Source organism: Anabrus simplex, chromosome 13 (assembly GCF_040414725.1).
Source record: "Anabrus simplex isolate iqAnaSimp1 chromosome 13, ASM4041472v1, whole genome shotgun sequence".
Lineage (NCBI taxonomy): Eukaryota > Metazoa > Arthropoda > Insecta > Orthoptera > Tettigoniidae > Anabrus > Anabrus simplex.
The window spans coordinates 106089902-106108250 of record NC_090277.1 but is presented as its reverse complement, the minus strand read 5'-3'; the positions used below and the strand labels follow the sequence as shown (position 1 = coordinate 106108250).

The window sequence follows — 18349 nt, the reverse complement described above, 5'->3', positions numbered from 1 at the left end:
CAAATCTTTTCAAATCATGTCAAACCTTCAGCAATGTTGGACAATCTTTGACAATCTTTGACAATATTTGACACCTTTTCTTGTGTACTGAATTGAAAGGAAAACTTGATGGTGTACAACAGGCATAATATACCTGCAAGTTAGTCATTTGCCAGTCGGAGATAAGAAAGATTCAGTTGTGTGGTAGATAAATTTGCGATAGCAAAACGTAAACAAAATAGCAACAATACTTTAAATGAAAAACAAATGTTTAGCCCAAGTTGAACAAGGTGTTATGAGCAAAACTAAGTTTGCCAAGCTTTTTGGTACTGTACTACCATAACTGGTTTGACAGAGAGGGAGGTGTACATTCAGTGAAATTAATCACGAGTAAAAAATGGTATTACAAATGTATCTGGTACTTGTACAGTAATTTTTCTACTGCAATACTAAGGGTGTTGCTTGTTTACAATTATTTCTATTCCTACCTTTGCTGTAACAAGTGAACACAAGGACTCATGTATTTAAAGGCATTAAAATTAATTAATCAGAAATGTAAAAAAAATACATAAAACAAACACAAAAGCACAGAAAATTAAAATTACCACTGTAAACCATGCAGTAAATTATTCAACAAATAATTTCAAAATTGAAATGTGCTCTCAATCCTTACATTCACAATTTTTTTATTTTGACATTTAGAAATGCCTTTTGGATTCCCTGGAAAGATTACATAACAAGAGAAAAATGATTTAAGAATCTTTGTTAATTGTTGGCAGAGAGGTTTTTCTGCTTGTTGCACACGATCGTGCATTATTTTACTCACAGCACTGTCATCATCATCATCATCATCATCATCATCATCACCACTTCTTTGCTCCAGCAAACGGGATGCGGTTGTGTATGAGCCTCCTCCAGTCAGTCCTGTCCATCCACAGTGTTCGTATATGCAATGAAAGTTTACACCCCTAATTTCAAGGTCCCTGAAAATCTGCTTCTCCCACACATAAAGAAGTCTTTTCTCTTCATCTCTTTTCAGGAACACTGTGGTTCAAGGAGTCCTGTGGGGAGCCATTCTTTTCATGTGACCATACCATTGCAATCTCTTCACTTCGAGGCTCTCCAGCAAGCTTCTTTCCAATCCAAGTTGTTGTCGGATATCTGCATTCCTTATTTTATCCATTTTTGTTGCCTGAAGATGACAACACTGTAAAATGAATTAAATACTGAACGGAAGAAACAATACACCCAATAGTCTGATTACAGTAAATGTTCAACATTCCCCCTTTCTACTTCGATCTTCACGTAACAAGAAAAGACCATAGGAGTTAAGTCAGCCGAGCGTGGAGGCCATTTCACTGGCCTACCATGGCCTACCCATCTTCTGGATAATGATCATTTAAGTGTTGCTTGACAAAGCAAGCTAAATGCAGTGACATTCCATCATGACACAACCACAACCATCTTCCAATAATCCCGGCAGTGATTAAACCAAGAAACCGTTCAGGCGAGGAGGAAGGACATAAGGCCCAAGTAAATAGTCAGCAACAATGCCGGCTCAAATATTTACACTAAACCAAAGCTGAAATGTACGCACTACTGTCACAAAGATTTCTGTCTGCCCTCCTTCATGCAGTCACCTGCCAATGGACACGAAGACTGAATGATGAGGTTGGCGGCAATTGGAGTACTGGACGCCATAAACCCATGCGGCTCCTCTCCCGTTGCCATCTGCTATGCCGTAAGCTAGGTGCATATCAGCCACTTTTTTGTTGGTGGACCGAAACAAAGCCATTATCACCAATTTTTTAACTTAGTAGCCAATGTGTGCAGGACAAACTTTACACTGCCTAGTGGAACTGGGAAGTGACTGTGCTAAACGAAGGAGAAACTTGTGCAATTGCACCGAGCTTTATCTCTGTCTCCGCCTATCGTACACCCAGCTCTCCATCAAGCACATCACTGGGCAGTGGCTTATGCTGTGGCACAGCAAATACAGCGAGTTCGTCAATTTGAATCGTTCACCCAGAAGTAACAAAGTAACCTTATTTTCTCGAAAACAAAAATTTTCTCCACCAATACCATTCCGCCATCATTCTTTACATAACACGAGGAGTATACCTGTTTTGTTTTTGTTGGTATACTTTAGATACACGCGTTACACAGTGCATTTAAGTGTTAATTTTATATACAGAATTAATCAGCCACAAAAATCACCTCAAATAAAGCTTAAACCATTAAAGATACGGGAAGCCTGTTGTCATGTTCAGTAATATTCCCAAGAGGCTCATAAACTTGCAGTACTTTCTAAAACCTAGTGTTAAGACATTGCAAATTCAAAGGTGTGACTATTTTTCAAATCCAATATGGAGTTCTCAAGAAAATGGAATGTCTTCAAACATGTTTCATTTACCAGCCAAGGAGTCTATAAGAATGAGTCACTAACAAACTAGCCAAGGAACACACAATGTATGGATCATAAGCTGCTGACATACCATACACCTTTCGCTTTTCTCTTATAAATAGGTATTCACTTTACTATGCCCATAAATACATTTTGATAACAATGTGTGTGTTCGGGACCTACACCTACATGGTATAGGTATAACGGTTAAATACCGTATAATCCCAAATACCACCCACACTTTTTCCCCCGAAAATATTGCTTCTAAAAATTGGGTGCGGGTCTTATTTAAGACTTTAATTTTGCAGCACGATACTTCATACACCTTGATTGATTGATGCTTGTTGTAATAATAATAATAATAATAATAATAATAATAATAATAATAATAATAATAATAATAATAATAATAATGTTATTTGCTTTACGTCCCACTAACTACTTTTATGGTCTTCAGAGACGCCGAGGTGCCGGAATTTAGTCCCGCAGGAGTTCTTTTACGTGCCAGTAAATCTACCGACACAAGGCTGTCGTATTTGAGCACCTTCAAATACCACCGGACTGAGTCAGGATCGAACCTGCCAAGTTGGGGTTAGAAGGCCAGCGCCTTAACTGTCTGAGCCACTCAGGCCGGCGATGCTTGTTCTTTAAAGGGGCCTAAGTCTAGGTCATCGACCCCTAATGGTATGAAATAAGACGAAATGAAATGACAAATTAAAAACCTCAAATCCTCCACTGACCACAATTCAAAACGCAAGGACGAAGAACGGACGGATGGATATGAATTTAAAACGATCAGTGGAACTGACCCACAGTTCCTCACATGCACAGAAGCTGGTGTAAAACAATAGTATTACAGACCAAGGGACTGCTTCCATAATGCGATACTGAATCGATGATGCTTGTAGTCGAAAGGAGTCCAAAATCGATGTTATCAGCCCCTCATAATGGTACTTATCGCTAAAAAAGTAGAACCATGGTATTTGTCATGTTGTGGCACTAATCAAGAGTAGCACAGACTCGTGGTATTCCACACATTATGGTACTACTCACAGGTAATGAAATTCGCACATGTATTACAGGCCTACTGTGTTTCTCACATTGTGGCGCCACTGACAGGCAACGCAAACCCATGGTGTTCATCACCAAAGTGTACTAACCACAGGGACTCGTACTACCCCGTGGTGTTCCTCATATAGTGGGTACTAATCATAGGCAAGCCAGAACCATGGGTTCTGTCATCCCATAGTGTCGCTCATATAGTGCTACTAATCACAGGTACTGTAAAAGCCGTCCAGCTCTCGTTTGCTACTAATCACAAACCTATTTGTTACCTAACATAGTGGTACTACTTACTTACTTACTTACTCCATGGCTCTACGGTCCTTTAAGGACCTTGGCCTCCTTGACCACAGCTCTCCAGTCGTCCCGGTCTTCAGCACACCTACACCACCTCCTGACTCCAACGGCCCTCAGATCAGTCTCCACATCCTCCAGCCACTTCTCACATTCCATGTTCCAATATATCCGTATTGTTGCCATTTAGCGTGCTTTAGTCGTCGTAAGTTTGGGACCGTCCGGTTATCTTGATTTGGTTTCTGAACAATATGTAGTTTTGTGGTAGTGGAGTTGTTAGCCCCACGTACCAACCCTCAACCTGGAGGACCAGGGTATCACTCTTAGTCTGGATCATCACCTTAGACCTGTCCGGCTTGGGTGGCCCTACCAGGAGCATATGCTTCCGCTGGCATAGCTCTAAGGATCATTTGAACACGCAAGCCTCCAAAACACCCGGCAAAATGTATTTTGCCTTCGTCAAGGTGGTGATACCATCGGGAGGATAGTGGTACTACGTGCAAGGAAAAGCGACCCATGGTGTTCCCCACGTGGTGGTACTAATCACAAAGAGTTTTATGGTTCTAATATAATCATCCCTTGGCCGCCCCCTTTTAGTCGCCTCTTACAACAGGCAGGGGATACCATGGGTGTATTATTCGTCTGCGTCCCCTGCCCACAGGGGGAATTCACGCGTCTCAGGGTATGTTTTCCTAAAAGTCGGCTGTAGTTTATAGTAAAGTATGGAACAACCATGAAATCAAACATCGGCTCACTCATGGTCGCTGTGACTTGACAACCATGCTTCTCAGCATGGGCTTCCCCGACCCCAAACACACTTTTACTTTTCTTTTACCATACGCGCTCGGGAGCAGTCAGTCTACAGTCTCATGTTCTTAGAGTCCCAAGTGTAAACATGACTTTAACAAAGCGTTTGCGGTAAGGGAAAAACTGTAAGTTATAAAAGAAGCTGAAATTATCGGAAATTGTGCTGCTGGTAGGAAATATCGTCCCTGCTCTGGCAAACTAACGAATCTGAAAATTGTCAAGAGGTTAGGAGAGCTGAAAGAAGTTGTGATTACTCATGTCAAATCAATTTTTATATTTAATTATTGGTTTTATGTGTTAGACATACAGAATGAGCTGCAGATGTGAGACTTTGTCAGAGGGTAGACAGTATATAAATAACAAAATCTAGACCAGAACTTCAGAACTACAGATTCCTTAGTTTGTCAGTTTCGCTAGTTTGCCAGAGCAGGGACGATATGATACAGATGAATCTTGTATTCAAGATAGGAGAAAGAAGAATGTTTTTTTAAAAAGTTTTTAACAGTAGTGGTGAATGCAGAGCTTTCCACAGGCAGAGTGCATAGTTTTCTGAAACTGAAAGAATTTTGTACCAATACGTACCCATAACAACTTACGGAGCAGAAACTTGGACAATGACAAAGAAGGATGAGAGTCGAATACAGGCAGCCGAAATGAAGTTCTTGAGGAGTATGATACAGAAGAGTAGAAGAGACTAAATAAGGAATGAGAAAATCGGGGAAGATTGGAGTGGAAAAATTGAATGATAGAATAGAGAAGAGCCGACTAAGATGGTTTGGGCACATAAAGCGAATGAGCGACGAAAGAATGCCAAAAAAGGTGATGGAAATGCAAATCCAAGGAAGGAGAGGCCGTGGACGACCACGATTGAGATGGAAGGATACCATCCAACGCAACATTATAGAAAGAAACCTGGACTGGGACACAGTGTTGGAGGAGGAGTGGTGGAAAGACCGAAGAATGTGGAGAGGAACCATATTTGCCCCTACCCGGCTACAGCTGGATAAAGGGAAATGATGATGATGATGATGATGATGTAACAGAAAGACGGGAACGGCGCGTCTACTGAAATGGGCCAATTAAAAGCATTAAAAATTGCAAAGGAACTTCCTACGCCAGAGTTTAAAGCAAGCTGAGGGTGGATCAGACATTTTTATAAGAGGAATGGACTGAGCATTAGAAGGCATACCACAATTTCACAGCGTGTTCCTACTGCTTATGCAGAAAAACTGTTTTACTTCCAGCTCCATATAATTCGGTAGCAAAAGTAAAATTGGTATCTGCTTTCCCAAACTAGAAATGCAGATCAGACGCCCGTCTACTTCGTAATGCCATTGGACAAGTACTGTGAGTATTAAGGGGTCAAAAAGTGTTACCATCAGAACAGGTGGTAATGAAAAGGTGTACAGTAATGTTATGTATACTAAACTTCCACCATAAGTTGTGTTGAAGAGACAGACGCTTCCAAAATAAAATCTACCTGCTGGTGTTATTGTCAGAACTCAGGACTCCGGTTGGACTGGATGAAATGTGTTTGGCAACGTCGTCCTGGTGCATTGCTTGGACAGAAAAGCTTGCTTGTTATGGAAGGCTACCAAAGTCACACAACAGAAGCTGTGAAGAAGCAAACCAAGGATGCAAAAAACCGATCTAGCAACATTCCAGGTGGACTGATGTCTATGTTACAGTCGTTGGATGTCTGTGTAAACCGTCCGTTCCAAGCAGCCTTGAAACAGCTGTATACAGAGTGGGTGGCGGCTGACAATCATGCACTGACACCAACTGGTCGTGTTAAGCGCCCGGAAGTTCAACTGCTTTATATGAGGGTAAACAGGGCGTGGGATCGTATCTCTGGTAACATCGTCCGGAAAAGTTTCCAGAAATGCAGTATTTCTAATGCTATGGATGGCAGCAAAGAGGACGCTGTGCAGGAAAATGATGATGAAAGGAATAGTGAAAGCTCCGAAGTTGATGCTTCTGATGATGAAGTGGCGACTATCGTTCTGTGATTGATAAATTTTTCTGTGTGCGTGTGTTTCAAATATATTATTGGGTCTTATTTCAAGAACACTTAAAAACTGTCTGAAACTATTTTAAATTTGTGAAACACATGTAGTGAAAGGACATTCTTGTTCTGTAGCAAATATCGTAAATAAATTTTAGTGAAACCTTTTTAAAAATGTTGTCCTTAAAAATAAAGAGTGTGGGTCTTATTCAGGGGCGGGTGGTACTTGGGATTAAATGGAAATTTTTAGGACATATTTGCTTACGTATCTAGTATTTCATTAGGTCCCAATAATGATGATTATGATGATGATGAAGAGGAATCATCTGAAATACAGAATATGTTTCAAGCAGTTCCTAACAGGGGAAGTAGAGTAGAGGAGCACACAGTCGTACCTGGGACAAGTAGCAGAGCATACTGCGAGCACACTCGCAGTAGAGTTCTAGAATGAGCTCCACCACCTGCCGGTAGTTGTGGTACACACCTACGAGCGTCGAGAACTCTGACAGCATCGGGTTCAGGAACACGAAGAGCGAGTGGACAGTCGGCACTTGCGAGCCTTGCGCTACACCTGGGCACAGTCACATGGTATATATTTAGTATGGCAGAACAAAGATATATTAATACAATTTCTAAACAGTTACAGTAAACAACATATCAGATTAGATTTTTATTGGGTGGTTATCATTGTAACACTGAACATTTTAAGAAAATCAGAATATAACACTGAGTGTATTCAACCGGCTGACAGTTTACTACTTTTTTCTTTTTGTTTTATGTCGCACCGATACAGATAGGTCTTATGGCGATGATGGGATAGGAGAGGGCTAAGAGTGGGAAGGAAGTGACCGTGGCCTTAACTAAGGTGCAGTAGTTGAGGCTTTCACGGCCGGCGTTACAAATCATGTCGGTGTTTCCCGGGCTTGTAGGCCACGGTCGAGGAGCATGTGATGGTCCCGACGTTTCACCGAGGACTGCCTTTGGCATTATCAAGGGTTCCAACTGACTTTGATAGCAGCGAAGCTCTCAGTGGAATGAAGTGTTGTAATTCCACCTCATTATATAGTGCAGGCTATGGAATGCTGCTCGCCTATTAACCACCATGCTGGAGGGGCGGTCGCTGACTGGCTGTTTTTCGGCCAATGGTTGAAGCATTAAAGAACTCAGCAACCCTTGGATTCAGGTGGTCAAATAGACTGTATTGAGATTGACCTATCTAAGGCATGCGATAGTGTAGATCATGGGAGACTACTGGCAAAAATGAGTGCAATTGGATTAGACAAAAGAGTGACTGTATGGGTTGCTATATTTCTAGAAAATAGAACCCAGAGAATTATAGTAGGTGAAGCTTTATCTGACCCTGTAATAATTAAGATTCCTCAAGGCAGTATTATAGGACCTTTATGTTTTCTTATATATATCAATGATATGAGTAAATGGAATCAGAGATAAGGCTTTTTGCAGATGGCGTTATTCTGTACAGAGTAATAAATAAGATTGTGAACAACTGCAAAATGACCTTGAAAATGTTGTGAGATGAACAGTAAGCAATGGTATTATGATAAACGGGGTTAAAAGTCAGGTTGTGAGTTTCAGAAATAGGAAAAGTCCTCTCAGTTTTAATTACTGCATTGATGGGGTGAAAGTTCCTTTTGGGAATCATTGTAAGTACCTAGGTGTTAATATAAGGGAAGATCTTCATTGGGGTAATCACATAAATGGGATTGTAAATAAAGGGTACAGATCTCTGCACATGGTTATGAGGGTATTTAGGGGTTGTAGTAAGGATGTGAAGTAGAGGGCATATAAGTCTCTGGTAAGACCCCAACTAGAGTATGGTTCCAATGTATGGGACCCTCACCAGGATTACTTGATTCAAGAACTGGAAAAAATCCCAGAAAAACAGTACGATTTGTTTTGGGTGATTCCTGACAAAAGAGTAGCATTACAAATATGTTGCAAAGTTTGGGTTGGGAAGATTTGGAAAAAAGGAGACGAGCTGCTTGACTAAGTGGTATATTCTGAGCTGTCAGTGGAGAGATGGCGTGGAATGACATCAGTAGACGAATAAGTTTGAGTGGTGTCTTTAAAAGTAGAAAAGATCAGTCTAGCTCGAGCAGTCGAGGAGAGAGGTTGCGTAGCGAAGTGCGTGCTGTAAACATGGTTGGCATTGAACAGTACCGGGCCGCTATTGGGAAATGGCAGGCAAGGCAGAAGAAGGAGGTCAGGAATGGATTGGTGACGGACGGATTGAAAATGAGTGAAGCGGTGCTGGTGGTGACAGTGATAGCAGTGTTACTGGTTATTGGGGGGGTGGAAGTGAACCCAGGCCCAAATACCAGTGGAAAATTTAGCGCAGAGGATTTGGCCGCACTCAGGGTGGTTGTAAGTGAAGTGATGCAGGAAAAGTGTCAATGGGATAAGGTGCAGGAAATAAAGGACATGATGGAGGAGCAGAGAAGGGAGATAGGGAACATGAAGAAATGGCTTGAAACGAAGACAGAGGAATCGAGCAGGAGAGTGGTCAATAACGAGAAAGAAATCGAGTTATTGAGAGGGGAAGTGAAGCATCTGAAAGACGAGGTGATGAAGATGAAGAAAGAAGCGGAGGGGTACAGGCAGGAGAGATTGAAAAAAGCCATATTTTTATATGGAATTGAGGAAGGGGCGAGAGAGAGCAAGATTGAGCTGATATTTAAGGTGGTGGAAGCTATACGTGATGTTATGAAGGTAAACTTTAGTGAGGTAGACATTGATGATGTAGAGAGAGTTGGTAGAATCAAAGGTCGGAGGCCAATTAGGGTTACATTGTTCTCAACCCTAATGGCAGATTCTGTGTTAAGAAACAGCAAGAATTTACAAGGGCGGAAAATAGGGGTGAAAGGAGACATGGGAAGAGAAGGAAGTGAAAACGCGAAGATCTTGAATAGGCACCTTTGGAGAGCGAGGAACCAGGGGCTAAAGGCCCGAATAAGAGGTCTGAGGTTGGAGGTGACGAACGGGCGATGGGTCAGAGTTCATTCAGTTTCTAAGCTAAAGGAAATGGACGAAAACGAGAGGGTTGAGAGTGGTGAGAGGTCAAGGCAAGATGGGAAGAAGAAAGAAGAAAAGAAGAGGAGGAGGGACGTGGCAGGAGAGCAAGGCATCTCGGAAGAGAATGGGCAGTGCAGCCGGGAGACAGAAGACCAAGATAGTGAAGTGGACGGTGAGAGTGGACCGCAAGAAACTGGGAGAGGAGAGTGTAGTGGTGCAGTGAGTAAGAAAGGACAAAGGGAGATGGATTCAGAAGTCCAAAATAGTGAGGGGGAGAGTGGGGGTGAGCAGCAAGAAGAGGTGAGTGCAGGGTGCAGTGGTGTAGCGAAAAAGAAAGGTCAAGAGGAGACAGATCGACAAGAAGGTAAAAAACTTATGAGTAAAGTCAGGAGTAAGAGCTTAAAAGACATATGGGGAAAAGTACGTAAAGGGATGGAGGATACAGAGGGTGAGAGGTCGATAAATACTAGAAGTAAGAATAGAGTGGGAGACCTAGAAGGGAGGGAGGGAAAGTTATAACAATTTTGGAAGATAGGATGTGTGAATATTGAAGGAGTAAGGAGCAAATTAGGAAACAAGAAAGTTAGGGAAGTAATTGAAAGTTTCGATGTTGTGGCACTCTTAGAGACGTGGTTGGAAACAGGGAGGGAGATTACATGGAAGGGGTTTGAGATAAAATATAAATATAGAAGAAAAGAGAGGAATAAGGGACGAGCACCAGGAGGGATGATAGTTCTAATTAGGGAAGAAATTAGTGAAAGAGTAGAGGATATAGAGACCGATATGATGGAAACCATATGGCTGAGATTGAATTTGGGAGAGAGAGAGGGACGGAGGAAGAAAATAAATCTAGCTTTTGTTTACTGTCATCCTAGTAATTCAGAATATGCAAATAAATATTTTTTTGAAGAGTTATTGGTGGATATTGGTAGGATAAGGGGAATGTATCCAGGGGAGGAGGATATGTTGTTATTTGGGGATTGGAACGCGAGAATAGGAGAACAGAGCCCAATTTATAGTAGGGAGGATGGAATGTGTTTGTTAGAAAGCAGAAGGAGTGAGGACAAAATTACAAATAGTTATGGAGAGAAGCTCCTAGAGATGTGTGCTGTGGGAAACTTGTATATTCTGAATGGGTGGATAGAGGGTGACAGGACGGGGAAATTGACATATGTTACGGAGAAAGGGGGTAGTGTGATAGATATGGTTCTGAGCTCGGAAGGGATGATTGAGGAAGTTGTAAGTATGGAAATAGGAGATTGGATTGAGTCACACCATTTCCCGGTGAGGGTTATGCTGAAAAGAGAGGTAGAGAAGCGTACAATGAAGGAAAATGAGACAAAGGATAAACGAGGGAGGGGTTATAATAAGTACAAATGGACAGAGAAGGTAGGCCGGGATTGGAATAGGGTAGTAAAGGAGGAGTTACATCTTCTGAAATATGGGTGGGAAGGGGCGTTAGAAGAGAATGATACTGATAAAGCCTTGGAATTGTTGCTACATCCAATAAAGATGATAGCGCAGAAGGTGAAAGCTAGAAAAGGAAATAAGAAAGAGGGAGAAGAATGGTTTAATAGGGAGTGTGAAGGATTGCGGAGGAGGGTGATGGACGCTTTAGGAGAATATAGAAGGAAAGGTGGAAGCCAAGAAAGGGAGTTTTTCTGTAGATTGAGGAAGGAGTATAAAAAGAAAATTTCTGAGACAAAAAAGACGTGGTTAGAGGAACAAATGGAAGCCATAAATAATGACTGCAAGACTAACAATTTTGAGAGAGTCTGGGATAAGATTAATAGAATTATTAAGGGTGGAAGGAATATGGAGAGAACGAGTATTGAGGAAGTGCAATGGGTCAGGCACTTCGAGGAATTACTAGGAAAAAAGGGGGGTGATAGATGGAGAGGTTCGGGAGAAGAAGTAATTTGGAGTAATAGGGGAGTGGCAATTTATGACTTGGATAAAGAAATCACAAGAGAGGAAATCCGGGGAGTGATAAGTAGAGCCAGAGCGAAGTCGGCCGGGGGGTGTAATGGTATAAATAATAAGTTTTGGAAGGAAATTAGTAAAAATGAGATAATGATAGAGGGCATGGTGAAACTATTCAATAGGATATTCGAGGGAGGAAATTACCCTAGGGAATGGGAAACAGGAATTATATGCCCTATATACAAGGGAAAGGGTAGTAGGAACGATGTGAACAGTTATAGGGGTATATCTCTGTTGGATTCTCTGAGTAAAATAGATACGGGGGTGCTAGCGAACAGAATAAGTGGGTGGGCGGAAGAAAATGGAATTTTGACAGATTACCAAGGGGGATTTAGGAAAAAGAAAAGAACAGTGGATAATATAATGATAGTAAAGACTATTTTAGAAAAGTATAAGAATATGAATAGAAGTACGGTTTATGTAGCAGCAATAGATTTTGAGAAAGCTTTTGATAAGGTAAATAGAGAGGCCCTACGAGAGAAATTAGGTAGGCTAGGGATTTCAGAGAAGATGTTGAGGGCAGTGGAAGGAATATACAGGGACGTCAGGTTTTGTGTAAAATTGGGAGAAGAGAGAATGAGTGGACCATTGGAGTCCAAGGTGGGTTTAAAACAAGGTTGCAAGTTATCGCCCATACTGTTTATTTTATTTATAAACGATATTTTAGAGGGGTTTGGGGCAGGAAATTGGGCTGTACCGGTAATTAATGGTTTGGAAGTGCCAGGACTGATATTTGCGGATGATGTGTTATTGATGACGTTAACTTCAGGGGCGATGAATAGGGCCTTAGAGTCAGTGATGCTATTTGCGAGGAAATGGGGATTGAAAATTAATGGAAATAAGTCTAAAATATTGATAGTACAGGTGAACAAAAGAAGAAAGATGGAAGGGAATTGGGTAATACAGGGAGAAAGATTGGAACAGGTAAGGAAGCTGGAATATCTAGGAGTTATTTTTAATGATAAAGGAACTTGGAGTGACCAGATCAAAAGAATGAAATATAGAGGCTTGGCAGCCTTAGCCTCAGTCAGAAATTTGCTACTCAAGTTCCCGGGGATCAGTTATAAAACACTGAGACTCGTGTTCAGGTCGGTAATAGTGGGGAGGGTATTATACGGAGCAGAAGTTTGGGGGCTGGATGAAAAAAGAGAGGAACTAAGAAAGATTGTTAGTAGTTTTGCTAAGTTAGTGATGGGCTTACCGAGGTGTACAGCAAATGTAGGGGCGGAATTAATGTGTGGGGAGGATTTGGAATCAGAGGGTGTGAAAAGAATAGTTAGATATTGGATGAATTTAAAAAGACAGGAAGGTGGGAGAGTTTTACAGGCTGCATATGTACAGCAATTTAAGAGCATGTATAAGGGTGGATGGTTAGAAAAATTAAAAGGATATTTAGAGAGGATAGGATTAGGGCACCTGTGGGGGGAGGTTTGGTCAAAGACAGAAGTGAGAGGGATGAAAATACTAGAAAGGAGAATTAGGGATATCCATAGGCAGAAATTATTGGGGGAAAGCAGACTAAGAAATTCGCTGATTGTTTTGACGAAAATAGAGGAGATAGCAGGGTTGAATATTAGATACGTTGATAGGTCAAATCGATATGGGATGATGTGGTGGCTTTTAGGTCTGCCAAGGAATAAGGGCTGGTTACAGGGCAGGGATAAGACAAGGTGTGTACTTTGTGGAGATGTGAATGATGAGTTTCACTTGCTAAGAGACTGTGAGGGAACGAGGGGGTTAAGACATAGATTATTGAGTGCCGAGAATCGGGAAGTACTGGGGAGAGGGGATGAGAACGCAATACTGAGATGGATTCTTAAACAATGGGAAAAAGGGGGTGAATTGAACAGGTATTTTTGTGCGACAAAAAAGGCCTGCGAGAGTAAAATGAAGGAGAGTGAGTTAGAGGGTGGGCAGGGGAATAGGGGGGTAGAATAGTTATCTGTATAAGGGAAGGAGATAGTAGGTTAAAATTTTAATGGTTTAGTGTATATAGGGACTGAGTATTTAGTTAGGGGAGTTGGGTAAGAGGACAGGATGGCATGGTCTGTTTGTTTTATGATAGGTCAGTAATTGTTATTCATTGTAATTTTATTAGGCTAGGATGGTAACTATTTGTGAAGACTGAAATATGGTAAATAATTTGTGAAGGCTGAGACGTGGTAAGGGTGAAGTGATATATTTATTGTGATATTTGGAGTTGACGCTGATTGGTAAGTCTTACGATATGTCAGTAATTGTTATTCACTGTAAATTTATTAGGTTATGATGGTAATTATTTGTGAAGGCCGAAATGTGGCAATGGTGAAGTGGTATATTTATTGTTGATGTATATAAGAGAGAGGATAGCATGATAGTGTGGTATGAGATTGAGAGGTGGTATATGAAGCGATGTGTTGGTATTGAAGGGTAGCTGTATTAGCTTTTGGTTGGGTAGGAGGTTTATTTAATGCTAACTAAGTGAGTGTTAAGAGGGACAAGAGTTTTGGATGGTAGAGATTGGAAGGTGGTGTTGGTGAAGAGATGGTATATGAGTGTTTGGTATTTTAAGGTGAAGATGGCCTGGTATCTAGATACGATTAAGGTAAGATGTGTCATATTGCTGAAATGAGGTGTTGGAGAAGTGGTGGTATAAAATGGTCGCAGTTATTGAGGACTATGGTTGAAATATGGTGAGAAGCGGTGTTAAGCGGTGTTATTTTGTAAATCTGAGATGTTGTAAATTTAGATTTAGTGGTGTATTGTGGAAGGTATATGAGGTGGATCTGGAATGGAAATTGTGGATAAGAGGTGGTATCTGAATCCGGGAGTTGGTATGTAGATGGTTTATTTATTGCTGAATTAGTTTAGATTTATCAAAAAAAAAAAAAAAAAAATGTGGTGTGGGAGAAGTGTTGGTATAGGCGAAGATGGTTTGGTAATGAGATGGTTTAATTTATTGCTGAAACTTTTGGAGTTGGAGAGATGATTGTATTAAGTGCGGGTTGGTAAATGTAGTGTATGATGGATTGAAGGGCAATTGCGGAATGTTGGTTGTTATGGTTTGGACAGAGAGTAAGTTAGAGGACAATGAAGATGACGTATGTGCTGAATCCACAAGGACACGGAATGAGTGGTGGTTGCGATAGCAAATGTAATGCTGAGCATGGCTTGGGTTTTAAAATGAGATCAAGCATGGCTAAATAATGGTCAAGTTGCAACATGAGAGGTAGTAATGCATTGAAATAAAAGTGGTATTTAAGGTAAGTGTGGAGGGAGACCAGTGTTGAAATTTGATTGTAAGTTATTATGATTTTCTGCTGGGTTAGGATTGTGTTATTTATTGTTGTGAACGTGGAGGACTTTTGTTTGTGTTATGGCTGGTTAGAATGTAAGTGCTGACTGTCGATGTTTTGGTATTGATTGGGAGTAGGTCAGGGAAAAGGAATGTGACGAAAGTTGCTGTAGACATAAGGACAAGTGATGAGTTTGCTGGATCCTCGAGCCGAGGACTGATACAGAATTGTTATCATTTTTGTTATTATTTATTCCTATTATCTCTATTATCATTATTTTATTTTTATGTATTATATTATTATTATCATTATTTTATTATTATTTTTATTATTATTATTATTTTTTTTTTTTATTATAATTATTAATATTGTGTCTTATTGCTTTGTGAACATGTAATGGGGCGGAAAGCCTGTTTGTTCATAAATAAATACTAAATACTAAATACTAAGTAGAAAAGATCACAATATGAAGATAAAGCTGGAATTCAAGAGGACAAATTGGGGCAAATATTCGTTTATAGGAAGGGGAGATAGGGATTGGAATAACTTACCAAAGGAGGTGTTCAATAATTCCAATTTGTTTGCAATTATTTAAGAAAAGGCTAGGGAAACAATAGAAAGGGAATCTACCACCTGGGCAACTGCCTCAAATGTAGATCAGTAGTGATTGACTGATTGATGTACATCGACCTCCGTTGGCGGAAACAGACAATTGATCACCTGTTGCTCTTTCTATTCTGCCTCCAGCATGGGGGACTAACAGTCGAGCAGCGCTCCATAGCCTGTACTATATAATGAGGTGGAATTACAACACCACTTCATTCCACTGAGAGCTTTGCTGCTATCAAAGTCAGTCGGAACCCTTGATGATGATATAGATGATGATTCCCATAGGGAACTTAAGGCAGGCATCAATTTTTGGAAATGAAACTTAGCTCTCATAGTGCATTGGCACTGCTGGTGGCTTCAAGTAGCCTATGCAGTGGCCTCCATGGTATACACTAGCCTTGCGTCTTGGGAGGTGTGCTAAGTCCCAACTGACGAGCCCAACTTTGCACACGAGGGCAAAACGCAGGCAACCATGAATGAGTTAGCTGGAAAATTTATAATGTCCAATAACGGACCATTATATTGGTATTACCCTTGATGATGTCGAACGCAGTCTTTGGTGAAACGTTGGGAACATCATATGCTCCTGGACCACGGCATACAAGCGTGGAAAATACTGACCAGATTAAGATACAGCCCCAACATTTGCCTGGTGTGAAAATGGGAAACCATGGAAAAACATCTTAAGGGCTACCGATAGTGGGGTTCAAACCCAATTTCTCCCAAATGCAAGCTGATAACTATGTGACTGAAACCGTACAGCCACTTGCTCCGTATTGAGTTTATCCAAACAGTATAACAACATAAAGAACACTGAAATATATATCCGCCGTAAACACTCTCAATTTCCACATAACGCAATACTTTCTGTAACATTAATATTTACCTATGAATGACTCCAGAATATCAATAATCTCCAGCTTAATATTCTCCTCGTGGAAAATTCTGTTAAAGTTTTCCTGCATGATGATGTTCTTGAACCTGTCCTGCAGTGGTTTCAATACCTGGAAGAGATGAACCACATGAGTACAAACATAGGTATTGAAGAGACCAACTGTAACAAACAGAATACAAATGATCCTCAAGAACTACAGAGACTATATTAGTTTATTGTAACTCAAAAAAAAAATTTCACACACGCATTTTAAACCCCTTTGTGGGAAGCTCTTGTGCTGAGAACGAGCCAAGAATGCCAGGCTGCTTAGTAGCATTTACAAGTTCATATTTAAAGGACCACATAATTTACAATTCAAATATTTTGAGTTTAAACTTTCATGAAATGTTGAGGAGAGTACGTACTTACTACCGATAATGATTAGAATAACGTTAAGTTTCAAAATATACTTTAAAAAAATATATATATTTTCTGAAGAATTTGAAAACAAAAGAATTCCAAAAATAACAATAATTCAAAATTAAAATTACAGATAAAATTAGGTAATCCCTCTGCAATGTAGCCATCCAAGTAAATAAATACAGAAAATTTGAAAAAGTATCTATCTGATAGTTCGATACGTAATTATCATTATGTAACAGTCTGACTCATTGGCTGAATGGACAGCGTACTGGCCTTCGGTTCAGAGGGCCCTGGGTTCGATTCCTGGCTGGGTTTGGAATTTTAACCTTCATTGGTTAATTTCAGTGGCCCGGGGGCTGGGTGTTTGTGCTGTCCCCAACATCCCTGCAACTCACACACCACACATAATACTATCCTCCACCACAATAACACGCAGTTACTTACACATGGCAGATGCCGCCCACCCTCATTGGAGGGTCTGCCTTACAAGGGCTGCACTTGGCTAAAAATAGCCACATGAAAGTCGTCGTCGTCTTCTTCTTCTTCTTCTTCTTCTTCTTATTATTATTATTATGTAACTGCCAATTATCATATGATCAAAGAAACACATGAAATTTAGAAATCCAATGTGCCTAAATAAATTAACAAATGAGTCACATAGTGATAATTTTTTTGTTGTTGCTCAATTGCTTTACGTTGCACCGACACAGATAGGTCTTATGGCGACAATGGGACAGGAAAGGCCTAGGAATGGAAAGGAAGCGGCCATGGCCTTAATTAAGGTACAGCCCCAGCATTTGCCTGGTGTGAAAATGGGAAACGATGGAAAACCATCTTCAGGGCTGCCGACAGTGGGATTCGAACCCATTATCTCCCGGATGCGAGCTCACAGCTGCGTGCCTCTAATCGCACGGCCAACTCGCCCAGTAGTGATAAAATTAGAAACTATGTTCTTTACTCTATGGAAGCAAAATTTAAAATTTTGCCATCTGCCGTTCATAATATTGTGTTAAATACAGATAGTAAGGTGCACTGTTCAAACAATTATATATCGTTGTCTGGCAATCTAAAGGTCAAATAACATATTTATCAGCGTAATCTCCTCGTCCTTAATTCTGAAATAGAAATATGGTGAAAAATAGAAATTTGTATAATTTTTCCACCATGATTATGGAAATATTTTCTACCATCTTTTTTTTTTTGGTGTATGAATTATTTACTCTTGAGAACATCAATTGTTTCAACAGTCGGTCATCAATTTGCAGGCAGTGACCGAGAGGCAGAAGCAGCAATAATGCAGAAATGGGACCGCTTGGCAAGGTAATGAGTAGAAAACCATCTTGTTCTCTGCATCGGGGGTGAAGCTACAAATGTGTTTGTAATCACATTAAACACACTCTCTGCTAATAGTGTTAATAGGATTTACAGGAACAGCAAGCTTGCATCAAATTCTGATAGAGGCCAAGCAAAACAGCTTTAAAATGTTATGAAATGCTGAAGATAACGTTTGGGCAACAGGCTGTGGGATGTTCCCAAATATTGAAGTGTTTTGTTTACCCACTTTAAGGGGAGCAGAACATCAACTGATGATGTGCTACCCA

General features: G+C 40.6%; 1 protein-coding gene across 2 annotated transcripts in view; it reads right to left on the bottom strand.

The window, feature by feature from the left end:
- The window catches only part of LOC136884913 (exportin-4), a 194185-nt gene that overhangs the window by 31408 nt on the left and 144428 nt on the right, over nt 1–18349 (bottom strand). For both annotated transcript variants that reach the window (XM_067157224.2, XM_067157225.2), the window contains exons 17-18: nt 16338–16455; nt 6947–7122 (exon numbers count right to left, since the gene is read on the bottom strand). In XM_067157224.2, coding sequence (XP_067013325.2) covers nt 6947–7122; nt 16338–16455 — 294 coding nt within the window. The remainder of the gene's footprint in view (nt 1–6946; nt 7123–16337; nt 16456–18349) is intronic.